Source organism: Lepidochelys kempii, chromosome 5, assembly GCF_965140285.1.
Source record: "Lepidochelys kempii isolate rLepKem1 chromosome 5, rLepKem1.hap1, whole genome shotgun sequence".
Lineage (NCBI taxonomy): Eukaryota > Metazoa > Chordata > Testudines > Cheloniidae > Lepidochelys > Lepidochelys kempii.
Window position 1 is genome coordinate 68234889 of NC_136384.1, and position 27140 is coordinate 68262028.

Below are 27140 nucleotides of genomic sequence, written 5' to 3' on the forward strand. Positions count from 1 at the left end.
GCAGGTTGAGAACCACTGGCTTATTACAATCCGTAACCCACCAACCCCCTCTTAAAATAATCAGTATCCTCTTAATACACAAAACGTAATGCCAAAGAGCCTCTGTACTGGGGAGGGGAGGGGAAAGGAAAGTTCCTATATGGAGTAAGGTGACACAACATGAAAATAATGTGGACAGCAAAAGGTATGTAAACTGAAGTCTCTGCTTGTGTGTTGTGCATGTTACTAAAACATAATGATTAATGATTGATTTGATGGTCGTTATGTGGAAAGGTATAAATATGCTAGAGTGTAAGGTATAGTTGAAGACTTGTAGAGGAAATCCATCATAACCCTGGAAGAAGATCATTGATCGATACCTTTTTTGTATATCCGTCATTCACTGCTTTTATAGTAATTGTAAAATACAAGACTATGCTTTGCTTCAAATAAAGGTTTGAATTAATAAACCTGAGTGTTTCAGCCCCAGTTGTGTGGTAATCCTCATCCAGCAGCATTTTTATACTCCACTGCTACAATTAAATTACCAGTGCTCTTTTAACTGATCAGCATACTGCCATTTTGATTATCCTTCACATGATCAAGGTACCCCAGCAGATCAGCAACAACGAAGGCATTCACCATACCTACCACCAGTAGCCATGGAGGCCTAGTTAACTCTGTGAATGAAGGTCACTGTAGTAGGTATGCTGCACAGATTTCTATAGCCTTTCAAGCCATTCCTAATTCCCTAAAGAAGGACTGATGTCTAGCTGGTGACACTACTTCATACTTAGCGTTAATGATCTGCAATGCAAAGAAAGCCCTACAAATGTTTAGGGGTAGGGAAAGTTCCTTGGGCAATAAACTGGAAGTTTTGAGGGTGGCTTACATGGCACCTCCCCAAAGAGAAAGAAGTGTGAGACTTCCTGTAGCCTTGAAGATATTTTTCAGTATGCAAGCAGTCTTTCTACAAATTTTTGAATAATTCTGGCTGTAAAAAAATCTAATTTTGGGTGATTTATTTTGCCTTAAAGAACTTGAGAGATAATTTAAACCTGCCATGTGGCTGTATGACACCCTTTTAAGCCAAGAATTACATGAGAGACAAGGAGGATGAGATAATATCTTTTATTGTACCAACTTCAGTTGGTGAGAGAGACAAGTTTTGGAGCCATGCAGAGCTCTTCTTCGGGGCTGGGAAACGAACTCCCAGCATCACAGTAAAATGCATGGTGGAACAGATAGTTTAGCATAAGTACTTAGCACATACTGTAAGGGACCATTCAAGGCAGAGTGGCCCATTAAAATCTCTGCAGTCAAGGACAAAAAGAGGGGGTTGGTGGGTTACAGATTGTTGTAATAAGCCAGTGGTACTCAACTTGCAGCCCAGTCAGCACACAGCTGCGGCCCATGTGACATCCTCAGGGCCATATAGGTGGTATTGGATGTGGACCACTATGGTAAATAGGTTGAGAATCACTGTAATAAGCCATAAATCCGGTGTGTCTGTTCAGTCCATGATTTTTAATGTCTTGCAGAGCTATGAATTTAAGCTCACGGGCTTATCTTTTGAAAGTGTTGTGACACTAGTATCTTTCCCAGACCTGAAGAAGAGCTGTGTGTGGCTCGAACGCTTGTCTCTCTCACCAACAGAAGCTGGTCCAATAAAAGATATTACCTCACCCACCTACTCTCTCTGGGACCAACCTGGCCACAATACTCACACAAGAGTTACATGGTCATTCTATGCGGTTCTATGCATTAATGGGAAAAAATGCCTGGAATACCATTCTCATTCTTTAAACCACATTGTAATATCATCATGATAGACAAGTTTGCTCAGTTTAAACCACTTGCATCTCCAAATCAAAGAAACCTATATGTTCATGTTTTTTAAAAACTCCAACAGCCAATTGTTCAGAACACAGAAATGTCTATTTATTGTTTGGAGGTTATTTAGTTTTTTGGTCCTTCAATTGTAGGCATGGATATATATCATGTCTAACATGACACATCAACAATATCAACCTAGAATGAGCTGCCTCAATAAAGTTAGTCTGAGGAACTACGAGACTAACATGCTGATGACATGGAGGCAATGGAATATAAACACTGTTATTCCAAATGGCACTGGTGTGTTATTTCCATTTCTCCTGGCATCTGTTCCATGTTACAAAATACAAACATGCAATACAGAAGCTCATTAAACTGGCTTCAGTTAGCTCAGAAATCAAATTAGCACAGCGATACAGGTTTATAAATCTGAGAGAAACAGCTTCCTTGAGATAATAATAAATAATACTCTCCAATTTTACAGTGCCTTTCATCCAAGGACTGTAAGTGTTTTATATACTTTATTAATCTCCTTACATCTCTGAAGAGTAGGTAAGAGACAAAATATCACTACAAAATAACTTTACCAACAACTAAAATGCAGCCACCTCTGAAGTGAAAAGAGGTAGCTGTTTAACACCACACAGCAGCACCAAAACCTGTTTAAGCCAAGAAGTGATAAATGCTATATCAAAATAAAACTGCAGGAAGAATTTAGATAGACAATGTAATCACTCAAGTTCTGAATTGGTCAGGACACCAATGTGATACTACACCCCCATATTCTTCATTGAAATATTGTTATAATATGATTGTAGCATAGCTAAGATATATTTTATGCAAGATGGGTCATGTGAGGTATCATTGGAAAGGTTATTATTTACTGAATATGATTATCCTATTCGTAGGCATGTATCCTTTTTGTATCTAAAGTTAGGAATGTTGACTATACATCTGTACTACAAAAGTGTTTGCACTTGGGGAATGCCCACCAGATAGAATATAAGAACATAAGAACATAAGAATGGCCATACTGGGTCAGACCAAAGGTCCATCCAGCCCAGTATCCTGTCTACTGACAGTGGCCAATGCCGGGTGCCCCAGAGGGAGTGAACCTAACAGGTAATGGATCAAGTGATCTCTCTCCTGCCATCCATCTCCACCTTCTGACAAACAGAGGCTAGGGACACCATTCCTTACCCATCCTGGCTAATAGCCATTAATGGACTTAACCACCACAAATTTATCCAGTTCTCTTTTAAACCCTGTCCTAGCCTTCACAACCTCCTCAGACAAGGAGTTCCACCGATTGACTGTGTGCTGAGTGAAGAACTTCCTTTTATTTGTTTTAAACCTGCTGCCCTTTAATTTCATTTGGTGGCCCCTAGTTCTTATATTATGGGAATAATAACTTTTCCTTATTCACTTTCTCCACACCACTCATGATTTTATATATCTCTATCATATCCCCCCTTAGTCTTCTCTTTTCCAAGCTTTTCCTAGCTTCTTTAATCTCTCCTCATATGGGACCTGTTCCAAATCCCTAATCATTTTAGTTGCCCTTTTCTGAACCTTTTCTAATGCCAGTATATCATTTTTGAGATGAGGGGACCGCATCTGTATGCAGTATTCAAGATGTGGGCATACCATGGATTTATATAAGGGCAATAAGATATTCTCCGTCTTATTCTCTATTCCTTTTTTAATGATTCCTAACATCCCGTTTGCTTTTTTGACTGCTGCTGCACACTGCATGGACGTCTTCAGAGAACTATCCATGATGACTCCAAGATCTTTCTCCTGATTAGTTGTAGCTAAATTAGCCCCCATCATAATGTATGTATAGTTGGGGTTATTTTTTCCAATGTGCATTACTTTACATTTATCCACATTAAATTTCATTTGCCATTTTGTTGCCCAATCACTTCGTTTTGTGAGATCTTTTTGAAGTTCTTCACAGTCTGCTTTGATCTTAACTATCTTGAGCAGTTCAGTATCATCTGCAAACTTTGCCACCTCACTGTTTACCCCTTTCTCCAGATCATTTATGAATAAGTTGAATAGGATTGGTCCTAGGACTGACCATTGGGGAATACCACTAGTTACCCATCTCCATTCTGAAAATTTACCATTTATTCCTACACTTTGTTCCCTGTCTTTTAACCGGTTTCAGAGAAACAGCCGTGTTAGTCTGTATTCGCAAAAAGAAAAGGAGTACTTGTGGCACCTTAGAGACTAACCAATTTATTTGAGCATGAGCTTTCGTGAGCTACAGCTCACTTCATCGGATGCATACCGTGGAAACTGCAGAAGACATTATATACACACAGAGACCATGAAACAATACCTCCTCCCACCCCACTGTCCTGCTGGTAATAGCTTATCTAAAGTGATCATCAAGTTGGGCCATTTCCAGCACAAATCCAGGTTTTCTCACCCTCCGCCCCACCCCACCCCCACACAAACACAAACTCACTCTCCTGCTGGCAATAGCCCATCCAAAGGGACCACTCTCTTCACAATGTGTATGATAATCAAGGTGGGCCATTTCCTGCACAAATCCAGGAGTGAGAGAACCTGGATTTGTGCAGGAAATGGCCCACCTTGATTATCATACACACGCTGTAGCTCACGAAAGCTCATGCTCAAATAAATTGGTTAGTCTCTAAGGTGCCACAAGTACTCCTTTTCTTTTTGTCTTTTAACCAGTTCTCAATCCAAAAAGGATCTTTCCTCTTATCCCATGACAATTTAATTTATGTAAGAGTCTTTGGTGAAGGACCTTGTCAAAGGCTTTCTGGAAATCTAAGTACACTGTGTTCACTGGATCCCCCTTGTCCACATGTTTGTTGACTCCCTCAAAGAACTCTAATAGATTAATAAGACATGATTTCCCTTTACAGAAACCATGTTGACTTTTGCACAACAATTTATGCTCTTCTATGTGTCTGACAATTTTATTCTTTACTATCGTTTCAACTGATTTGCCTGGTACTGATGTTAGACTTACGGGTCTATAATTGCCAGGATCACCTCTAGAACCCTTCTTAAATATTGGCATTACATTAGTTATCTTCCAGTCATTGGGTACAACAGCTGATTTAAAGGACAGGTTACAAACCATAGTTAATAGTGCCGCAATTTCACATTTGAGTTCTTTCAGAACTCTTGGGTGAATGCCATCTGCTCCCGGTGACTTGTTACTGTTAAGTTTCTCAGTTAATTCCAAACCTTCACTAGTGACACTTCAATCTGGGACAATTCCTCAGATTTGTCACCTACAAAAGACGGCTCAGGTTGGGGAATCTCCCTAACATCCTCAGCCGTGAAGACTGAAGCAAAGAGTTCATTTAGTTTCTCTGCAATAACTTTATCATCTTTAAGTGCTCCTTTTGTATCCCCGACGTCACATCCTTCTGTCAACCTGACTTTTAACTAGAGGCTTCCTGCTTCTGATGTATTTAAAAATAATTTTATTACCTTTTGAGTTTTTGGCTAGCTGTTCTTCAAACTCCTTTTTGGCTCTTCTTATTACATTTTTACATTTAATTTGGAAGTGTTTATGCTCCTTTCTATTTGATTTGATTTCCTAGGATTTGATTTCCACTTTTTAAAAGATGCCTTTTAGCTCTCATTGCTTCTTTTATATGGTTGTTAAGCCACGCTGGCTCTTTTTTAGTTCTTTTACTGTGTTTTTTAATTTGGGGTATACATTTAAGTTGAGCGTCTATTATGGTGTTTTTGAAAAGTGTCCATGCAGCTTACAGTGATTTCACTCTAGTCACTGTACCTTTTAATTTCTGGGGTTTTTTTTGCATAGTTCCTCTTTCTGAAATTAAATGCCACAGTGTTGGGCTGTTGAAGTGTTCTTCCCACCACAGGAATGTTAAATGTTATTATGTTATGATCACTATTTCCAAGCAGTCCTGTTATAGTTACCTCTTGGACCAGATCCTGCGCACCACTCAGGACTAGATCGAGAGTTGCCTCTCCCGTTGTGGGTTCCTGTACCAGCTGCAATCGTCAGCAGGACAGTGTAAGGGAGCCCAGGGTGGTGGAACAGGCAGGCTCAGTGGTATCCAAGTATATCCTATGGGATCTTTAATTACCATAAATATTAAGAACCTCAGTTTTACATATCTAAATGACATTACTCTTCAGAAATACCGTGCTCCCTAGCTCTATGTTGAGACTTTGGTTCAGTATTTTCACTGAGGCAAGAATGTCACCTACTGAATCACCGAGCACCTACGTGCTCCTTGGAGGTTTTTTATCCAGGTACTAATCAGTCCATCCCCTGTTAAGTCATGGGATTTGATGGAATCACAGATATAACAAAATTCAACATGTGCTTTTCCCCCCAGAGACAGGCTGGCTTTCTTCCAACATTAGATGAAAAGAAAGAAAAAAGCTCCCCCTACACTCTCTTTTAATGTCCAGTATCAATGGAGCATATAACAGTGGAATGCAACATAATTCATTCATCCTCCTACAGGGGTCAAGACCTTCTACAATATGCTCATGAAACAGTTTTCAAAGTTGCAGATGTATTATGTATCCTCCCCCTTAAGTGTCTTAATAGCACTTGAATTTTTGAAGCGTATGAATCCAAATCATCTTCTTTCAACTTCTCTGAAAGACATTCTCTTTGAAAAACTCAAACAACAGCGACCAATACTTCTGTGGGTTCTCTCTTAATTTTCTTATATGGATTTCTCCTGAGTACCAAATTATTCACCAGCTTCTAAATACACCCTTTGAGGATTCGAAGAACACTACCAACGTCAAAATCTGTTAGTCTCTGGCGACTGTTCCAGATTGATTTTTTTTTAAAAACAGACCCAGAACTTAATTCTTCTGATGCTTTCTAATAGCCACTAGTCCTTTAATCTACACATGAAGCTAAGCATGAATTCCCTTGTAAAGGTAACCTTGCTCGTCTGTCTAATATTATCACACCAAAATAAAAAAATAATGTATTTTTTTAACGTACACATTTAGCAAACCCTTCCAATTCACTCAGAACATCTCAAGCGCTTTGGGTGAACCAACTATCAAAGACAAGACTCCTACTCGTGCAGCATGTCTGGGCCCACTGCTGTCAAAGTAGCATCAGTGTTTATGCTGATCAGATCTTGACTGAAAGGTTAATAGGGCGCCTAGTAATAAACAACTGTTTCCCCAAAACAAAAGTACTATTAACACATTTAAAATGTTTTAAATTCCCTCATATCCCTTCCTAACGCTCTTTAGTTAACCTTAATTTCTTAACTTTTTGAATACATTCATAATTCTTAAAAAGATGCCTGGGGAGAATTCTTCTGACATGACAGCTTTAAAAAGAAATTTAAAAACTCAAACAAGTGTAGTCTTCCTGGCTTAACTGTAGGACCTTTAAAATGAAGGAAATAAAGCCAACACCTTTTATTATGCCCTGGTCTACACTAGGATTTTAGGTCGAATTTAGCAGCGTTAAATCGATGTAAACCTGCACCCGTCCACACGATGAAGCCCTTTATTTGGACTTAAAGGGCTCTTAAAATCGATTTCCTTACTCTACCCCTGACAAGTGGATAAGCGCTTAAATCGGCCTTGCCGGGTCGAATTTGGGGTACCGTGGACACAATTCGACGGTATCGGCCTTTGGGAGCTATCCCAGAGTGCTTCATTGTGACTGCTCTGGACAGCACTCTCAACTCAGATGCACGGTTGTTTGCCGTTGCTCTGACGCAGGGAGGGGCGACTGACGACACGGCTTACAGGGTTGGCTTACAGGGAGCTAAAATCAACAAAGGGGGTGGCTTTACATCAAGGAGTATTTCAGGCAGGACTTCACGGAGGGTTCCAATAAGAAATGGTGCACCTAAGTTATTGTTCTTATTGGAACAAGGATGTTAGTCTGGCCTCTGATTGATACATGGCTAGATTTACCTCGCTGCATCTTCTCTGTGAGTGACTGCAGTGTGACCTAGAGGAATGAGTCTCCTAGACGGGGGGGGCGGGGGGGGCGGTTTGCAAATAAGTACAAAACAAATCTGGTCTATTTCTTGTTTTGATACACTCCATCTATCTTTTACATCTTTGGCTGGCAGCAGACGGTGCAGAACAACTGCATGCCATCCACATCTCATGGCTGCTCGGCAGAAGATGGTACAATAGGACTGCTAGCCATCCTCATCTCTTGCCTGCCCGGCAGAAAATGATGCAATAGGACTGCTAGCAATCCGTATCGCCTGCCTGCTCACCATAAGATGGTTCAATAGGACTGACTGCAGGACTAAAGAGAATGACCTGATCAAGTCACTTCAAATTTACTCCCTGTGCCCATGTCTGCCCAGGCGCTCCTGATCGACCTCACAGAGGCGACCAGGAGTACCTCGGACATGACAATGACGGCTACCAGTCATATTGCACCGTCTGCTGCCACAAGGCAATGGGTTGCTGCTGCTGTGTAGCAATGCAGTACCGCGTCTGCCAGCACCCAGGAGACATACTGTGACGGTTACCTGAGCGGGCTCCATGCTTGCCATGGTATGGCGTCTGCACAGGTAACTCAGGAAAAAAGGCGCGAAACGATTGTCTGCCCTTGCTTTCATGGAGGGAGGGAGGGAACGGGGGCCTGAAGATATGTACCCAGAACCACCCGCAACAATGTTTTAGCCCCATCAGGCATTGGGATCTCAACCCAGAATTCCAATGGGCAGCGGAGACTGCGGGAACTGTGGGATAACTACCCACAGTGCAACACTCTGGAAGTCGACTTTAGCCTCGGTACTGTGGAAGCGCTCCGCCGAGTTAATGCACTTAATGCACTTAGAGCATTTTCTGTGGGGACACACACACTCGAATATATAAAACCGATTTCTAAAAAACCGACTTCTATAAATTTGACCTAATTTCGTAGTGTAGACATACCCTATGAAACTCTCACTGAACCACCAGACTAGTCTTCATTTCCAAAGCGAAGTAGCTGCTTTTTCAGGTTATAAATTTTCAACCTGAATTATACCAGATTTTAAACCTCATGACTAATGAGCTAAGAAAAGAAACTATAGAAAAAAAGTCTTCTTTTAGGTCTGTACAATACACAAAATTTACTGGTATTCGTATAGAAAGGATAATAGCTATTGTATAATACCCTCTCGTGACAGTTGTATTTTCTCATCAGTGGAGAAAGAAAGAAAGACAGACCATCTTCATGTATGAATGCTGTTACAGGCATAAATATGCCTGTGATTCACAAGGGAGTATTGCTGTAAAACATTACAAACAAGCATCTCAAGAAAGGATGAGCACCTACAGAGGTCACAATGAAACTAAACTGCCTTTCAATTAATTTCTTACACATCATACTTCAAGACAAGGGAAACAATATGTACTGAAAAAAATATTTTAATTAATCAAAATTATCAGTGTCCTGCTGGATTTTGCGAGTTTCTGTGTTTTCCAAGGTTTGGGTGCTGCTACTTCAGACAGGTGGGTTCTGAATATCAAGACTCTTAAAAAGAGAAAGACAATCATCAAAACCTGAATACCCCACACACAGGTACACACAGATCTCCATGGGTAGACCTTCACTGAGCCATATTTTATCCTTCTTTCCACTGTGTAAGCATCACTCTTCACAAGTGGAAAAGCCAGCCCTGATGGAGTGAATCCAGATTCCATTGGGACTAACAACCCCTTAAATCTTCCGCCTGCTCTGACATAAGTCTTTAGCCGTTTGGCAAGGATGACAAGGCCATAAACTTAATGCTCCTTTGTGGGGACCTCAAAAGGAAAGCCACTTGTGTGGAAGATTTGTTACTTAACAAAATAAAAAGGAATGGCTCTGTCGACATTAAAATAATGTTAAAAAGTCTTTATAATATGGAAGAATTATAACACTAGTGAAATTAATTTACCACCTAATGCTGTATTTGGACTCTAATTTGAGAAGTAGTGCCAGAAGACTGCAAAGTACCAGTTTTCCTCATGAAAAGCCACACGGAAATTGCTGAATGACGGAGTAGGCAATAGCTCCAGGACAGTTTAACGGAGAAACAGAGCCCAGTCATTCAAATGGAGGTTTATATTTTTACACAACCATGGTAAGGCTTCAGAGAAGAATTAATCATTATCTTACCTGAGTTCTAATGTTGGTCATATCTGTGAACATCAAGGGCCCATTCTCATCTACACTTAAGCTATTTTACACCATTCTGGAACTGCAAAGGGGTCTAAAAGTGGATGTAATTTATACCCACTACTAGGCCCCTTTGCATTGCCAGAGTGGTGTAAAGTGGCCTTAGTGTAAATGAGAATTGGGTCCCAAGAGACCTGACTTTATAGGAATGAGAGATTATAGAGAAACCATGTTTTCTAAGGGCACTAGATGTGAAAAAATGTACTTCACTGATATTATTAGTTAGCTATTGCTTTGCCACTACTGCAAGAGTCTGAGAATATCGATCAACTGATTTCCTAAAAAAAGACCTCATTATCTCTGCATTATGAAAAGATAGTGATCTAATCCAGTGGTTCTCAAAGCCGGTCCACCACTTGTTCAGGGAAAGCCCCTGGTGGGCCGGGCCAGTTTTTTTACCTGCTGCGTCCACAGGTTCGGCCAACTGCGGCTCCTACTGGCCACAGTTTGCCGCTCCAGGTCAATGGGGGCTGCAGTAAGGGCAGCCAGCACATCCCTCGGCCTGCACCGCTTCCCGCAGCCCCCATTGGCCTGGAGTGGTGAACCACAGCCAGTAGGAGCCACGATAGGCCGAACCTGCGGACGCAGCAGGTAAACAAACCAGCCTGGCCTGCCAGGGGCTTTCCGCAGCTTTGAGAACCACTGATCTAATCTACAGGAATTCTGGGTTGACTTCCAACATTCTGCAAGGTGCAACAGAGTAGTCACACTAGCTTCTCTTTCGTATCTCACTTTCCAACAGGAGCTTGCTCATACAATTCAAACTAGGAGCTAGAGCAATTCTGGGCTGATCTCACCGCACAGTGCTTCACAGTCAGCAGATTTATAAGTAGTGATATCAATAGTTGTTCTGGTGACTTTCAAACTAGCTCTGGAATCCTGGGACATATCAGGGCATAAACAATAACTCTGATTTGACCTGTCTTGATTGTTTTTACTAACTTGATTTCCTGGATTGAAAGAATAGCGTGTTCTCATGGAGTGCCACAGCTTTTAGTTTTGATTTAAATATTCTCCAAATAATCTCTGAAAGGACAAGATTGCAGTTCTAATCCTCCCTTTTTGTCCCCTCATCACACAAATCCAACCCTGTTCCAGAGCAAGCGGTGGTCCCTATCTACAATCAAATAGTCCTATTTCATTAAATCCTGTGCCTCATTATACAGAACATTTGCCCAGATACACTTTTAGTCTGTGCAGTGCATCTGTGAAAGTAGGGAGCTCTATGATCCTTCTAATATAGCTTTTAAAATTAATATACAGTACAATAGACTCAGAGACCAAAATTTATTAGGAAACCACATAACCTACTAATATGCTGTAGGTTACGTGGTTTCCCAATAAATTTCTCTAGCATAGCTTTACAGTCCAATATACCACCTTGCCTCTCCACCCCTTCTAAAGGATCAAAAAACTCCTGCAATAGCTAAAACAATCCTAAGGGATAATGGCCACACTGGCAATTTGTGAAGCTTTGCCAGGTTTTTAGTCATGGAAAATTATTTTGCTCTTTGTGACTTAACTTTCCATGAGAACAGGACAATGCCCTTCTTGTTTTACTTGTTGGTCTGTGTTTGCACATACCAAGCTCTGGTAACAAGCAGATCACTGCCAGTTTTCTTGTTAGACTGTCCTGGACATTTCTAATGCCAACCTCATTCAGAGATTTGAGGATGCTTCTCGCCATGAAGGGTAAATCTTTTACAGTTTTGTATTTGTGGCACTTAGGGACTGGATTCTTGGCATAGTAGCCTCAAGGTCTAATTCAGCATTTGCATACTCTACAGCCTTCACTGGGGTTCTATCCACTTACACTAGGACTGAATTTGGGAATCTATCTTCCTGTTACATCTTTCACAACACCACCACCTTGAATGTCACTACCACATAGTGCTGTTTTTGGTCTCTCCCGCATCCCAACACTTACACAGAAAACATATTAATGGCTAATATTTCCTAAAAAATCGGGCACCCTAATCCCACTACCTTTCAATGAAACTTTAGACTTCTAAGTGCCTAAGTAATTTTTAACAATGGAGCTTAGGAGTTTTTGAAAATTTTGCCCTACAAATCTAACTTCACAGAGATATGGTTGTATTAATCTCCTTTACTTTACGACAGTAAATAGATTGGCAATCCAAAGAGGTATGTACAAGCCAGTGGGAAAGAACCTATTAATATCATGCTAGGTAACTGACTGTTTTTACCTGAGTGGGAATACCCATCAGTACAAACTAGTAGTAACAAGCTCAGAAAGACTCCTAGATTAATAGTTATTAAGGACAGAAGGGACCATTAGATCATTTAGTAGGACCTCCTACATAAAACAGGTCATAGAATATCAACCAGTTACCCCTGTAATGAGTCCAGTAACTTGTGTCTGATTAAAGCATATCTTTCAGAAAGTCATCCGGTCTTGATCTGAAGGCTTCAAAAGATGGAAAATCCACCACTTCCCTTAGTAATTTGTTCTAATGGTTAATTAACTTCATTATTAAAATATATGCCTTATTTCTGATTTGAATTTGTCTGGTTATAACAACCAGGCCTTGGTTATATCTTTCTCCTCTAAGTTAAAGACCCCTTTAATATCTGGTATTTTCTCCCCATGAAGGTATTTATAAGTTATAATCAAGTCACCTCCCAGGCTACTTTTTCATAACTATACTAAATTGAGCTCCTTATCCAGCCATCAAATCATTTCTGTGATTCTTTTTTGCACCTTCTCCAATTTTTTCAGTATCTTTTAAAAAATGAAGGCACCAGAACTCAATGCAGTATCCCAGTACAGGTCCTGCCAGTGCTGTTTAAAGATGTAAAATGATCACCTTACTCCTACTCACTGCTCCCCTGTAAATCTAAATCCAAGGATCACATTAGAAATTCTTGCCACAGGGTCACAGGGACCAGCCACGCTGGTGTTTATACACTATGACCTCTCAATCCTTTTCAGAATTATTGCTTCAGAGTCTCAGTCCCCCATTTCCGTATGTGTGGCCTACATTCCTTATTCCTAGAGGTAAAATCTTCCATTTGGCTGTGCTGAAATGCATTTCATTTGAATGGACTCCGTTTACTGAGCAATCCACATCATTCCATATGAGTTTCCAGACTGTCTCATTTTTTGCCATTAGGCCAATCTTTGTGTCATCTGTAAATTTTTATCAGCAGTGATTTTATAGTTACTTCCACATCATTGATAAAAATACTGAAACATATTCAAGACAAATCTGTACTCTGAACCATATAAAAATCCAAATGTTAAGGTCAGTTTGAAACTTCCCTCTTCCTTATGTTGTTTTTTCCCCCCTTTCTGCTATTAGACTGCATGCTCTCTCTGTTTCCCTCCTTAAAGAAGTTACTCAAAACATAAAAATTCCATGAAACATTCAAGTTCTTTGGGTACACCTCACTCTTTCAGTATGTTACATCTTCTTCTGTCTGCTTTTGCTTCAGTAGTAACAATAATAATAAAGGTCTAAATCCCATGATCTTTACTTGGTTTTTAGTCAGGCTAACACATTCTACCCTCCACAGATGGTAGTCTGAAGAAGGACTGAGCCCCATAATTTGATCCATTATTTTTTCCACTAAAATTACCCTAATAAACACTGCTGTAAGCAGTTAGGTTTTTGGAACTAAACTCCAGTTAATAAACTTTTCCCCTTCCAAAAGTAAACCTACTTAACTGATATTTTGCTGATATGCAGGTTTATATTATTGAAGTCATCTCTCAAGTGCAAATAGAGATGATCTGATACAAAACATGTAATAATCTAAGATTTCTAGATGGGGGAAATAAAGAACAAGGAGATCTGACTCCATTCCGCTGATACATGTTGTGTGCCAAATGCCAATGAGGACATGGAGCAATAAAGGGAAGCGATATTTCATAAAAAGGATAGTTCAGGTAGAAAAAAAATAATTGGTTTATGGTTATTACATTTCCTGAGACTGGTGGAAGTAGGAGGGACAAAAATTGTCCTTAAAGCATACGGCAGGAAGATTGATAATGGCTCTTATTTAAAAACTTTTGCAAATAAATACCAAGGAGTGTGAAATCTAGCCTAACACTACACCAACCCAGGCAATAGCTCAATTTCCTCTTACTTTCCAGGCTATCTAGTCACTGGACAATTTGAATCCTGTTTCCCAGAATACACCAACCTGAAAGCTACTAGCCTTCTGTCCTTGGATAACATGTTTATAAATGTCAAAATTTTTGGATCTGATGGGTAGATGAAACATCCCCCTGCTGAGCAATGAGCATATTAACCATTCAGACAGTAAGGTAGCAATGCTTGTTTCTGCGGCCTGCAATGGAGGGCATGCTGATAACTTCAAGAAAGGAACAAGGAACTGTTTTACCATCTTGTTCATTCAGCCCATATTTGAAGAAAAAAAAAGATATCATGGTGGACAACCTTCCTTTGAGAATCTTCATGTTTAATTGTTACCACAGTATATAATGCTTCTCTGGGATCACTGTATTAGCTACTTTGTGCTACTGCTCACAATGAGTGAAAGAATGAAGAGGAAGAAATATTCCAACTATAGCAAAGGAGAGAGAATGTTTTTGTGTCTCTGAAACATGGCTGAAAATCTAATTTAACTGACTACCAGGCCAATATACTACTGGTAAATGGACATCTCTTAGCTGCTAATTTTGTGCTCTTGTCTTTCATTAAAAAAAAAGTAATTCCAGCTAAACTCAGTTGAACAGCATAAAACTCCTGATATTTTAACGCTCTTTGGAACAATTACTTTGATGGGAACCCTTGACAGTTAAATGACTTTGTTAAATGAATGTTATAGAAGACACAATGATTTTTAGTGAAATATTGAATTTAACCACAAACAAGGAAAACCAGTCATAAGCACAGTGGGTGCATTTGAATAATAATGTCTTGTTTATAAAGCTCAGTGGATTTTGTATTTTCTGATAATCAGGCTATTAACTAGTTAGACCAAGTTGAGATTTCTCTACATTCTTGTTTGGTTTTCACTTTTATTACTGTTTGTTAGTCTAGAAAGCAAATAAGGAGGTTTGAACAGTGTGTGTGGTATGGTAGTTGTACAGCATTTTATTGCAAAGCAATCACATGATGCAAATTAGAATTCATTCCTCATCTTATATATCCCTGCTTGTTTTCTCAGCAGGATTTTTAAGAAGGAAAAAATTCACTTAAAAGACAAACCTGATGCTTACATGGGGCCTGATTTTGTAATATTTGGTGACAGAAAACTCCTTCGGACGTTAATGGGCAGTTTTCATGTTTTCAATACAATGTGCATTATTTATTCTACAACATTCTCCACATAGCTATGATTCCCTTTTTTATTCACTTACAAGATGTGAAATGGCATCAGGCTTTTACATGTTTTCTCATGACTATCTCATGGAACCAGTACTGAAATGATAAAACTTTTACAGTTCTTTTTTTTTTATTGCACTGCAGCACGAGAGAGAGAACAAGGTAGTATTCTTATGATGCTGAAATCCCTCTTATTATAAAACTTTATTTGATGGGGAGGAAAGGAAGTTGAAAACAATTCACTATGAGTACACTTCCCTGTAGGTTTAAAAGGGAAAATGCTAAAGAAATGAGGCTGAAAAATAGGAATGCTATGTATTCAGTTTCTCTGCTGAAATGAGGTAGAATGACTGTTTCACAGTAGAAAGGCCATCTCCAGACATGAAGACAATATTTATTGAGAACTTCAGCCCTGTTTAAAGCTTTTAATTCCCTTGTCTGACACTGAAAGCATGGGAAAATATTGCAGTTGTAATACTGGAATCTTGTTAGGAAACAGGAGACTTCAGGTACATAATAAATGGATGAAATGAGATCTTTGGTGGAGTATTACCCAAACAAGATAACTGAAGGAGTGACAGCTATCCAGACCGGCTATGAGATCATGAAATTCCAGTTAGCTCAACTTTCCAGTTTTAGCCTCCTGATATTTGTATTCCTTTATCCCCAGCAGTTATCCTGCCTCTCCTCTAGGTTTCTGCCCTCACTTCCTCATCTCTCTCTTGCCTAAATTGGTACAGGTCTCCTTGGAACACAGCTTGCAGCACACAGCATTCACCATCACTTTTTACTGATGCATTCATTCATGCTAATTTACTTCGAACCCGCTTCCACCGCATTCCATATACCCCACACTTAAAGAAACAGCTGCTCTGAATAAAGTTCTCTTTGGCTTGGTACAAGAAGTATTTACTCTGAGACATTATTACTTCAAACAATATTGGACCATTGGCATGTGCAGCTATTGCATCTTCAGGGTATACAGTATTTCCCCTCTGATGATGACGACGATGATGGTGATGGCAGGGGTATTTCAGCCACACAAATAAGAACAGTTAGGGACTTATGTATACAAAGTTAATTATTTTCCCCTGAGAATTTTTAGAATGTTTGAAAAACTACAGTAGTATCTCTAGCTTTAAACATCAGCAAAGGTTCATTGAACAGGCTGACATGCTATTTCATGTGGGGAAAAGAAACTGCTTTTAATCTGATTTTTACTCTAGATTCCCAGCTAATGAATCTGGGGATCCTGAAGTCTGCATTTACTAAGAGGCATCTGCCACCCATATAGGCTGGTCTTTTGCAGCTCCATAAAACATAGGTGAAAAAGTTAGCCTGTTTTCTTACAGCTGCTATGCAACAATGACAAATCTCTAGATACTCACAGATGTAGAAATATTCCCGGCCTGGCCTGAACTCAAATCCTAGTGAGAAGGGAGTGAAGAGCTGGAATTTTTCTGAGAACTTCAATGGTCCATTCGGGGAATGAGGCCGATTACATTCCCACCTCTTGAATCCTTTGGAGGTGTGATCGCAGGAGCTGTAGCCATCGAAGTTCACCATGTAAAGAACGTAGCGCTCAGTCTTATCTTCTGGCACCGAATCCTCATAGTGAGGGCAGAACACATCCAAATAATCATTGATGCAGACATCAATGTGGTAGTCACCCCTCTGGAATCTAAAATTAAACGAAACACGAAGACAAAAGATAGAGTTAACTCAGGATACTTAGCTATAGATTTTCTCTTTCGAGAATGATAAGGTCATTACTTCCACTTCATTTCACTTCAGCCACATCATTCACTTTTCAAAATAATCCTGGCCAAATTCACTTCTGGTGTAAATGGATGCTACTCTGTTGACATCAGCAGAGTTGCACCTGTTTATGCAGTACCATGATCATTCACACTTTCATTCCTTCAGCATGTAGAATTATCTTCTTGCTAATTTACACTAAGTTAAAGTGTATTTTCTCCTGTGGTTTTCTGAACAGTGTTTTTTTTTTAATTTAAAATTAAGCAAAAAGAGGAAAAGAAAGAGAAAATGCACTAGGTTCACCAAATCAGTCTCACTGTACACATCAACACAGACACGCACAAAATCACCAATCCAGCAGTAAGCACTTACGTGCTGCAAGCTGATTGGGCTAAAAATACTTAAATTGACTACAGCAGCACAACTACGTTTACTTTTTTCTTCATTACTGGCAACACTTTGTCAAGATGGAAGAAAAGCCTGGATTGCTTTTTAAAGGTATTTGAAAAGCAGTGTAACTCCACTGCCAAAGTACACAGAGGAGATATTGCTACATTCAGATAAAAGGATACTGGGATATGAATTATCAGCACTCAGCCTAACTTGACAGTTCTGAATGAGAGCCAGATGAGAAATGTAGTGTAAGGCAGTGGCCCAGATGCACTCCTTTATATTATTATTATTATTACTGAAGATTCTTTAGACATTGAAAGGAAGAGGTTTAGCAAGTGTCACTTACTTTGACTTTTTAATGCCTGGCATTATTTGTGGAAGAAACTATGAGAAGGAATTCAACACCTTCACATGAGCCCACCCTGATACATTTAAAGATTCCATAAACCAACATCTGTAAGTCTGTCAATGGATGTGAACTTCCCCTAGGGCAACTTGTGCAACCAAACATTGACCCATTCCACTTCAGGCTGACTGCTCATCACTACTTGTGGCTTCTTTCTTTGACTGCTACAGTTGTCAAGTGCACCACAGAATGATAAAGGGATAATGACAGGTTTAACTGTAATACTTCTTTTCAGCTGAAGGGCATATTTTAAATACCTGACGGGCTTGAAATCTGCCACCTGGGTCCTTCTACCTAATTTCAGAGAAAACCAATGATCTGCTGGTCCTCCAAGGAAATATTCAGAGCAAACTATACATTTTCATATCCCTACAATAATTTTGCTTCAATAACAGATTTTTAAAGGAAAAAGCCTGATATAGCTGTAGAATTCTTGCCAACGCACAGCCCCATGGTTTCTTCCTGTAATATGGAAAACCCTTTTTGAACTACTGTCATTTCAGACAAAAACTCATTTATTTAAATTATTAGTTGTAACCTAGAGGTTACAAACAGGGATATCTTGTGTGTATACAGAAACCCAATTTTCCCAACAATCTCCTTATTTGTATTTTTCTAAAATTCCATTTTTTAATTAGTAAAGAAGAGTGAGTATGTGCCCTACCTGGCTTTAATTATTGCGCATGTGTAACGTCAACAGACCCCAGTTGTCAGTGGGTGGGATCGAACCAGGGAACTCTGGAGCTTAATGCATGAGCCTCTGCTGCACGAGCTAAAAGCCAACTGGCTGTTAGCTAAGCTGTAGAGCAGACTCCTTTATCTCTCTCCTTAAGTGGTCTCAGTGCCACCAGATGGGACAGACCACCACACCCAGAAGGTGTGTGGGATACACATGCAGACACTGCAAACTTTCCTGCACGGTTATTCACCGGGTTCCTTGGTACTAGACCTCTCCCAAATAGAGAGGGACAATTATGGTTTAGGGATGGGAGCTATTGTGCTTAAGAACCAAGGCTATGGTAATGGGTATCATATAAATAAAGAAATAGACTAATAAAAAATCTGTGATCTAAACTTCATCTCTAGTGGGAGTGAAAGAGCTGCTCCACCTAATATTATAAATGTTGAAATTGTCTAATCCCTTTTTAGTGGTGTCCTTCCATTTTATTCCTTTGAACAAAAATAAACAAATAAATAAATAAATCCATGACCTAACTTTTCTCCTCGACCGTTACTTTTTAACAGACATGACCTCAGTCCTTAATTTGTAATGAAAGAGGTGCTGGGGCTCAAGCTGGGTGGCCAAAGAGCAGTGGCTGCTGGTTGGGTATCCAGCTCAGAAGGTAGCGCAGCCACCAGCAGCACTGCAGAAGGGTGGCATGGTACAGTGTATTCCAGTGCTGCCTTCAGAGCTGGGTGGCTGGAGAGCAGCGGCTGCCGGCCAGGAGCCCAGAGGTGCCAGGGCCATTAACTGCCAAGCCTAGAGGAGTCCAGGCTCAGGCCCGGCACAAATTAAGAACTGGCTGAACTTCCTTCTGCCTCTACAAGTCATGGACCTTATGGTCTTCTTCAAGCTCTTCAGTTTACTCCCATGTCACTAATATGGACAGCTGGAAACAGAAAGCCTTGAAGGAAACACTAACTGCAAAGCAGATTTGCAGCTGAAGTGCACAGCTAAGTCATTTTTTTCCTCTTGGTATTTTTTGTAATCACTTTTCCCTACAGTGTCTATACTTTCATTCCATAATCGTTTTCTATCACCAAAAAGCATTCACATTTAAATGTCTGAAAAAGGAAGAAGATGGTGCATATTTAAAGTGATGTAAATTGGTCTTTAGCTGATATTGCTGGCACAGCAGTGAACCTGCTTCAGGGAAAACATATACCAGATATTTTATCAAGCAACTCCATAAATATAGTAACAGCAATACTGAAAGGAGACAGAATGGATATTAGAGAGGAAGGAAGCAGACAGGACATTTATTCCCTCTCCTGTAATGTTCTGAGGGATCCAGTAACCAAGTTAATGTGAGTCCAAGCTAAGTGGAACAGAGGCTTACTAGATTTTCAAAACTTATTTTATTTTTACCAAAGAAGTTACATAATTTCCAACATGCCTACCAGAGTATATTAAGACTACATTCTCCCCCCTTCAAGTGCCATATTATGCTCAGAAAGGGAAAACAAAAAGAGACAGGACACTTCTTGTATTAAAAAGTTAAGTATGCTGATTAGTAACTAGCTAAAAACTAGAAGATGAAACTGCCCCTAAAGCACCCTAAACTGAATCCAAAGGGAATATATTTGACATTTACCAGCTGCAAACCTAATATTATTAGTGTAAAACCAAATACTAGAGTGAGACAAAGCTTTGGCTTTAAATAAGTGCATATATCAGCCCCTGTTAGCCAACTGCTTGTAGAACGCGGCAACACAGAGAATGGAAGTGGAATTAGTTTACAAATATGTTTTGAGAAAGGATGAGAAAAACAGCAGCCTGTGTTTATGTCATAACAAGCATCTTCCTCCTCCCCCACTTCTGTTGTTCCTTTCAGCTGAGAATGCAAACCTTATGCTCTCCTACTGTCTCTCCCAACACCAGAGATGCTCTTTTACTTTTCCTTACGTCAGCCCTGATCCTGCACTGGGATCCACTCACGTGGAAGAGGAAGAGGCATTAGAAGACACAAAAACAGATAGCTAAGTACCTTCTAATCCAAAATTTCTCCATAACCTACACATACCAGATCATTACACAAAACTTACGCTGATACCACTATAGAATAGTTGGGAGAAACAACAAACATAAGGATACTTAATTTCTCAGATGCCTCCTGTTTTTGTTTTTTTAATTCTCAACACTAGGAATTCAGAACATGGTGAAAAAGCTGCATGACAATTTAAATGACAGAAACATCATGATGACAAAAATCTTTTGAACCTAATTCTGGTGCTCTGCTTATCCATTAATGCAAATTCAAGCACACAGTCTGTGCACATGCATTTTTTCACAATTATAAATTCTGAAGCATATGCAAGCCTCATCTTGAATTTAATAACTTTGTTGGCTACTGAAATAAGAAATGATTTATTTAACTAGGTATTTAGACTGAAATAATATTTTGCATGCTGCTCTACTTCACTTTCTTTTCTTTCTTTCCTTCTTTAAATAAATAATATAAAAACCTGGTTTAAAACATAGCGCAACTGACATTAATTGCCCATTATCATATAGATGAATAAAAAACTGCATTAGCTTCTCCCTGTTGCTTCTCCCATACAAATGATAGAAGTCATATCCTTTCTTAAGTACATATTCTACTAGGAGCTCCTCTATTTCACACTGAGTGCACAGGAAACACTTCCTTCTGTAGCATCATTCCTTCCCTTACTCAAAGTTTGTTCTCTCAAATGGATGAAAGGTCTTTAATTTTAACAGGAATTTAGTTCAAGTAAGTGCTGTAACCATGAATGTTGAAATTCTAGTCTTGATTATAGCCCCAGAAGTAGTCACTTGCAGATGGTGGCCCTGATTCTTTGTTACCTACGCAAAGCGGATGTTACCAAATCAGAAGATTAAACACCCATTTGTCCTCGTGTTACTGATGATACAAAGTGCAGGGCAACAGTGAATCAGGCTCAATGAACCAACAAATTCTTAACATAAATTTAACAGGAGAGCGGAAAAGAAAGAAAGATGAAACGAATGAATTAGCTGGGCTTTGTCAGAAACAGAACAGTAGAAGGCTTTTGTTTTGAGAGTTGAATGTACATTTGGGTATTTCTGCATGAAATAATACAGTACAATCTCAGGCAAAATTAAATCCTTTTTGAAGAGATATTGATGTCTACTATGACAACGTTTTGATGTCCCTTCAGATGTATTTGATGTATGTATCTATCCTAAGCACCACTGATCCCCTTTACAGGTGTGCTGTGTTACTTATAATGACACGATCAACACATTATCAGTGGCTTAATCAACTCATAAGAAACAGATTTATTCAAAGCCTTTTAACATCCAAAATTAAACTCCTACTTCCATTGAATCCTGATGGAAGCATGGTAACTCATAACAGGAAAACCTATGTCTATTTATTCTTTGTTCTTTTAAACAGTCCCCCCAAGACCCATATTTGATTAAAATTTCTTATAATGTGATGGGGAAGGTTTCATGCTTGCTAATAACCTCAGGGGTTAAGTACATAATTTTACTGCTGTGAATTTATTTTAGAGCTGCTATTTTTGTGGCACCCATTAATGCTTTTCTGCTGCCTTTACTGGCTTTGTCACAACATTTAATAAACTCTGTTCATATAGCTGTGCTGACATCATCACTAATTCTGATGCACAAACAATGAAGTAATCAAAGAGCTTTTTTAATTTCAGCTCCATTCAAACCAGAAGAATATTTAGCATTTTCCAGATGCTAAGAAAAGTGTGTATAATGAAATAAGTGACATTTTAGGGCATCTAAAAGTGTATTCCCAACCTCAGAAAGCAAGCAAACAAACAAAAATGAAAGTAATAAAGAAGATTTTACCATCATCTTTTGGTCCTATATGTTACAATTTCACAAGTTAGGAGAAGTTCAAATATTATTAGAAAAGAATATTAGGAGACAAAATAATGACTGACAGAACAAACAAAGGAAATGACCATCAAGACTGTTCTTCAAGCAGCGCCACAAAAACATGCCTAGACAAAGAGGCAACTTAAGTACATGAAGCAAAGTGCAAGTTATTCTCTTGTCATTAAGTCCTCTATTAAATTATCATTTATCGGGGGTAATTAAACACTGGGAAAGGATGTCAGACTAATTGTTAGATTATGATAATTACATGTCTTTGCTATGACGCAGCTGATCAAAATAAGACATGGTCACAGGCATTCAGCTAAAGCTGCTCCGCAATTGTCAGGCTTCTGTGAGAAGATAGGCACCCAAAAGATTGTGCCCAAGCCTCTGCTTTCATTGGCCCATTTCCATCACAATTACGCAGCTGAGCAGAATCCAGTCCCTGCACTTGAGAGTTCATCAGACTTCAAATTACTGTTTCACAACAGACTGCAACAACCTATCGCCTTCGCAGTAAAACTGATACAGTCTTCCTGCCTTTTCACTTTGTACAAATGTACTAGGAACCTAACTTCACCTCTTATTCCTGCTGCCTTCCTGCACTGGCAGCAAAATATGACATACTCCTTGGAATGGGGGAAAGAGGAGAGAATCAAAGACGAGACAGCACAGTGGCATGGTACAGAACGGAATAGCATTAAGCTGGACTTCAAGAGCACAGGGCCAGTTTATATAGTTTGCCTTCCCTTTGGAATTCATCCTTTTCCCCCTGGTTATCAATTGCTCTGTTCATTGTAGACATTTTATTTTTTTGTTAAACAGCAAGTTTACCCTTCTTATAAACTGACAACATATATGGAACATTATGCTACATGCTAAAACTGACAGACAACTTATTTAAAGAGAGGGGGAGTGGGAAGAAAGAAGAGAGCAAAGCTAACTTGACCTTTGGTTTTTAATCAAAGGAACGCATTTAGAACTGAGCAGTCCTGAGGGTTGAAACTGACCCTCCACATTGAGAAAACTATAGTCAGCAGGACGAGGTTTGTATTGATGGCATTACATCAGAGACACCACTAAATAAAAGAGAAAGGGGTGGATTTGAGCAGAAAAGTAATATATCCTTTTTTGTTTCCTCTTGTGTATAAGTATAATGTCTTCAGATAGCACATTCTATGCAAATTCCATTAAAAGCACTATGCCCTCAAAAAACTTTCCCAGTCTCAGTGCTGCATATGAAACTATAGCTACATTAAAGCAACTACCAATGGCACCTGACTTAAAAATAAGGAGGACTTCTTTTTAAAAGCTGTTTATTAACTATGCAAAAATGTGTGTGCTCCATTTACTATTAATATAGCCTCCTCACACTCATAACTATGTTTATTTGTACAGCTGGGTCCTACATTGTTTTTTTTATAGCCAGCTCTGCAGAAAGATATATATGCAATGATAATGTAATCATAAAAAATAGAAACTAATTGCTCTTTCCTGAGAAAACATAAGAGGGAAGGGGAAACAAAAATCAACGTTTATTTCCCATCTATAAATCTGAGTGCTCTAGGGATGCTCAAGTCCTGCAACACCTTTACCCACTTAACTTCACAGCCTTTCCAAACTGCCTATTGATGATGTGGACATTTTTCATTCCTTTTAATAACACTGTCCTCTCTCAAAGTCTGCATTTGAAAAAGAACTTCGGTTCAAAGTAAACACACATGCCCTCCTTTTCATCTCTAAGAATTTTTGTTCTGTTACAGCCTGTGAAGCGAAGCACTTGCCTGGTCTGTGGGGCTTCAGTGACACAGTCATGCCAAGACACGAGGACGATAAAGTAGGAGAGTGAAAAGGGACACCCTCATGCCGTGCGGAATGTCAGAATGGATCCCAAAGAGGTCGGACTCCCGTCCTCAGCTTCTCCCAGTTCTGATAGCTTTAATCCCTGAAGCTGCAGCCTCTACCTGTTTATTGATTTTTTCATTGCTGTGGGCATTTAACTTACTGAGCCAGATAGAGGGGGAAGGAGGAAGGGAGAGTAGAGGAGGAGTTATTATTCTGTCAAAGGCGTTACTTAGCCCTGTTCTACACTATGGGGTTAGGTTGAATTTAGCCACATTAGGTCGATTTTAAAATGAATGCATCCACATAACCAACCCTCTTCCATCGACATAAAGGGCTCTTCAAATTGACTTTGGTCTGGGAGTACTGCTAAAATCAACCTTGCTGAGTCGAATTTGGGTAGTGCGGACACAATTTGACAGTACTGGCCTCTGGGAGCTATCCCAGAGTGCTCCAATGTGACTGCTCTGGACAGCACTTTGAACTCCGATGCACTAGCCAGGTACACAGGAAAAGCCCTGGGAAATTTTGAATTTCATTTCCTGTTTGGTCAGCGTAGCGAGCTCAGCAGCACAGGTGACCATGCAGCCCCCCCCAGAATCACAAATGAGCTCTAGCATGGAGCAAACGGGAGACACTGGATCTGACTGCTGTATGGGGAGAAGAATGTGTACAGCCGAACTCCGATCAAAAAGAAGAAATGCTAATATATATGCCAAAATCGCACAGGGCATGGTGGAGAGAGGCTACAACATGGACACACAGCAGTGCCACATGAAAGTTAAGGAGCTGAGGCAAGCCTACCAAAAGACAAAGGAGGCAAACGGTGGCTTCAGGTCAGAGCCTCATACATGCCGCTTCTATGATCAGCTGCATGCCATTTTATGGGGGGACCCTACCACTACCGCACCACTGTCTGATTTTGTGGATGAGGAGGAGGAGGAGAATGCGCAGCAGGCAAGCGGTGAATCTGTTCTCCCTGGCAGCCAGGACCTTTTCATCACCCTGGAGCCAATACCCTCTCAAGGCAGGATTCCCAACCCTGAAGACAGAGAAGGCACCTCTGGTGAGGGCACGTTTGTAACTACAGTACAGGGTTTAAAAGCAATAGTGTTTAATGTTTGATTTGCCCTGAAGAATTGAGATGCATTCGCAGCCAGTATAGCTACTGGAAAAGTCTGTTAACGTGTCTGAGGATGGAGCAGGAATCCTCCAGGGACATCTCCATGAAGCTCTCCTGGAGGTACTCTGAAAGCCTTTGCAAAAGGTTTCTGTGGAGGGCTGCCTTATTTTGTCCTCCACGGTAGGACACTTTACCACGCCAAGCCAGTAGCAAGTAGTCTGGAATCATTGCAGCACAAAGCACGGCAGCAAATGGTCCTGGGTTTTGGTCGCATTCAAGCAATATTGTGTCTAGATCTTTCTGTGTTAGTCTCAGGACAGTGATATCATTCATGGTCACCTGGTTGAAATAGGGGAATTTTTGTAAGGGAACAGCAAAAGGACCCCGTTCATGCTGGGCTGTTTGTGCTTGGCTAAAAGGGAGAATAGCCATGCAGTGGGGGGAAGGGACCATCCCAGAGAATAGCCACGCGGTGGGGTGGAGGGAGGTGTGTGCTGCACATCCACCCAAAAACTGCAGCCCTTTTAAATGTGAAACCCAACTGGCATTGCTTGCTATGGGAAAGGAGGGTGCTGCGGTTTGAAACCATTCCCACATGTTATGAAGGCGTAAGAAGCCAACCCCGCATGCCCTTTGGCTTACCATGGCTGCCTGGAAACTTAATTCTGTTGCCCAGCCATGTGTCATGTGTCACCATACCGGCAGGCGCACAATATAAAAGGCAAAATGCGACCTTGTACCTAAAGCACATGTGCTGTCTAGTGTGAATTGCTTGATTCACTGTGAAAGAATCTCCCTTTTGTTCTCAGAAATGTATCATCTTAAATTTTATGCTCCCTTTTTATCCCCCCGCAGCTGCAAATGTTTCTATGCTCTCCCTGTCATCTCCGTCCCTGAGGTTATTGCAGATTAGAAGGTGAAAAAAATGCACTCGCGATGACATGTCTTCCGAGCTCATGCAGTCCTCCTGCACTGATAGGGCACAGCTTAATGCATGGAGGCATTCAGTGGCAGAGGCCAGGAAAGCATTAAGTGACTGCGATGAGCAGAGGCAGGAGGCGATGCTGAGGCTAATGTGGGAGCAAATGGACATGACGAGGCATCTGGTGGAGCTGTAGGAAAGCCAGCAAGAGCACAGACGCCCGTTGCATCCATTGTGTAAACTGCCTGGCCTCCCCCCTAGCTTCCATACTCTCCTCACCCAGACACCCACGAACGCGGTGGGGGAGGGAGGAGAGGGGAGAGGAGGCTCCAGGCACCCAGCCACTCCACTCCAGAGGATGGCCCAAGCAACAGAAGGCTGTCATTCAAACAGTTTTGATTTGTAGTGTGGCTACAATAAGCAATGTGGCCTTGTCCTTCCCTCCTCCCCCACTCCACCCAGGCTACCTTGTCACTTATCTCAATTTTTTTAAATTAACAAAGAAAGAATGCACGGTTTCAAAACAATAGTTACTTTATTTCCTTTGCCAGCTGTGATCGAAGGGGGGAGGGTGGTTGGTTTACAGGGAATTAAAATCAACAAAGGGGGTGGGTTTGCAGCAAGGAGAAACACACACAACTGTCACACCGAAGCCTGGCCAGTCATGAAACTGGTTTTCAAGGCCTCTCTGATGCGCAGCGCACCTCCCTGTGCTCTTATAATCGCCCTGGTGTCTGGCTGCTCAAAATCGGCCACCAGACGATTTGCCTCAACCTCCCACCCTACCATAGATGTTTCCCCCTTACTC

The 27140-nt window shown here is 40.4% G+C and overlaps 1 protein-coding gene across 1 annotated transcript in view; it reads right to left on the bottom strand.

The window, feature by feature from the left end:
* The window catches only part of EFNA5 (ephrin A5), a 287981-nt gene that overhangs the window by 37023 nt on the left and 223818 nt on the right, over window positions 1-27140 (bottom strand). Inside the window, exon 2 of the mRNA XM_073344632.1 lies at window positions 16704-16996. Coding sequence (XP_073200733.1) covers window positions 16704-16996 — 293 coding nt within the window. The remainder of the gene's footprint in view (window positions 1-16703; window positions 16997-27140) is intronic.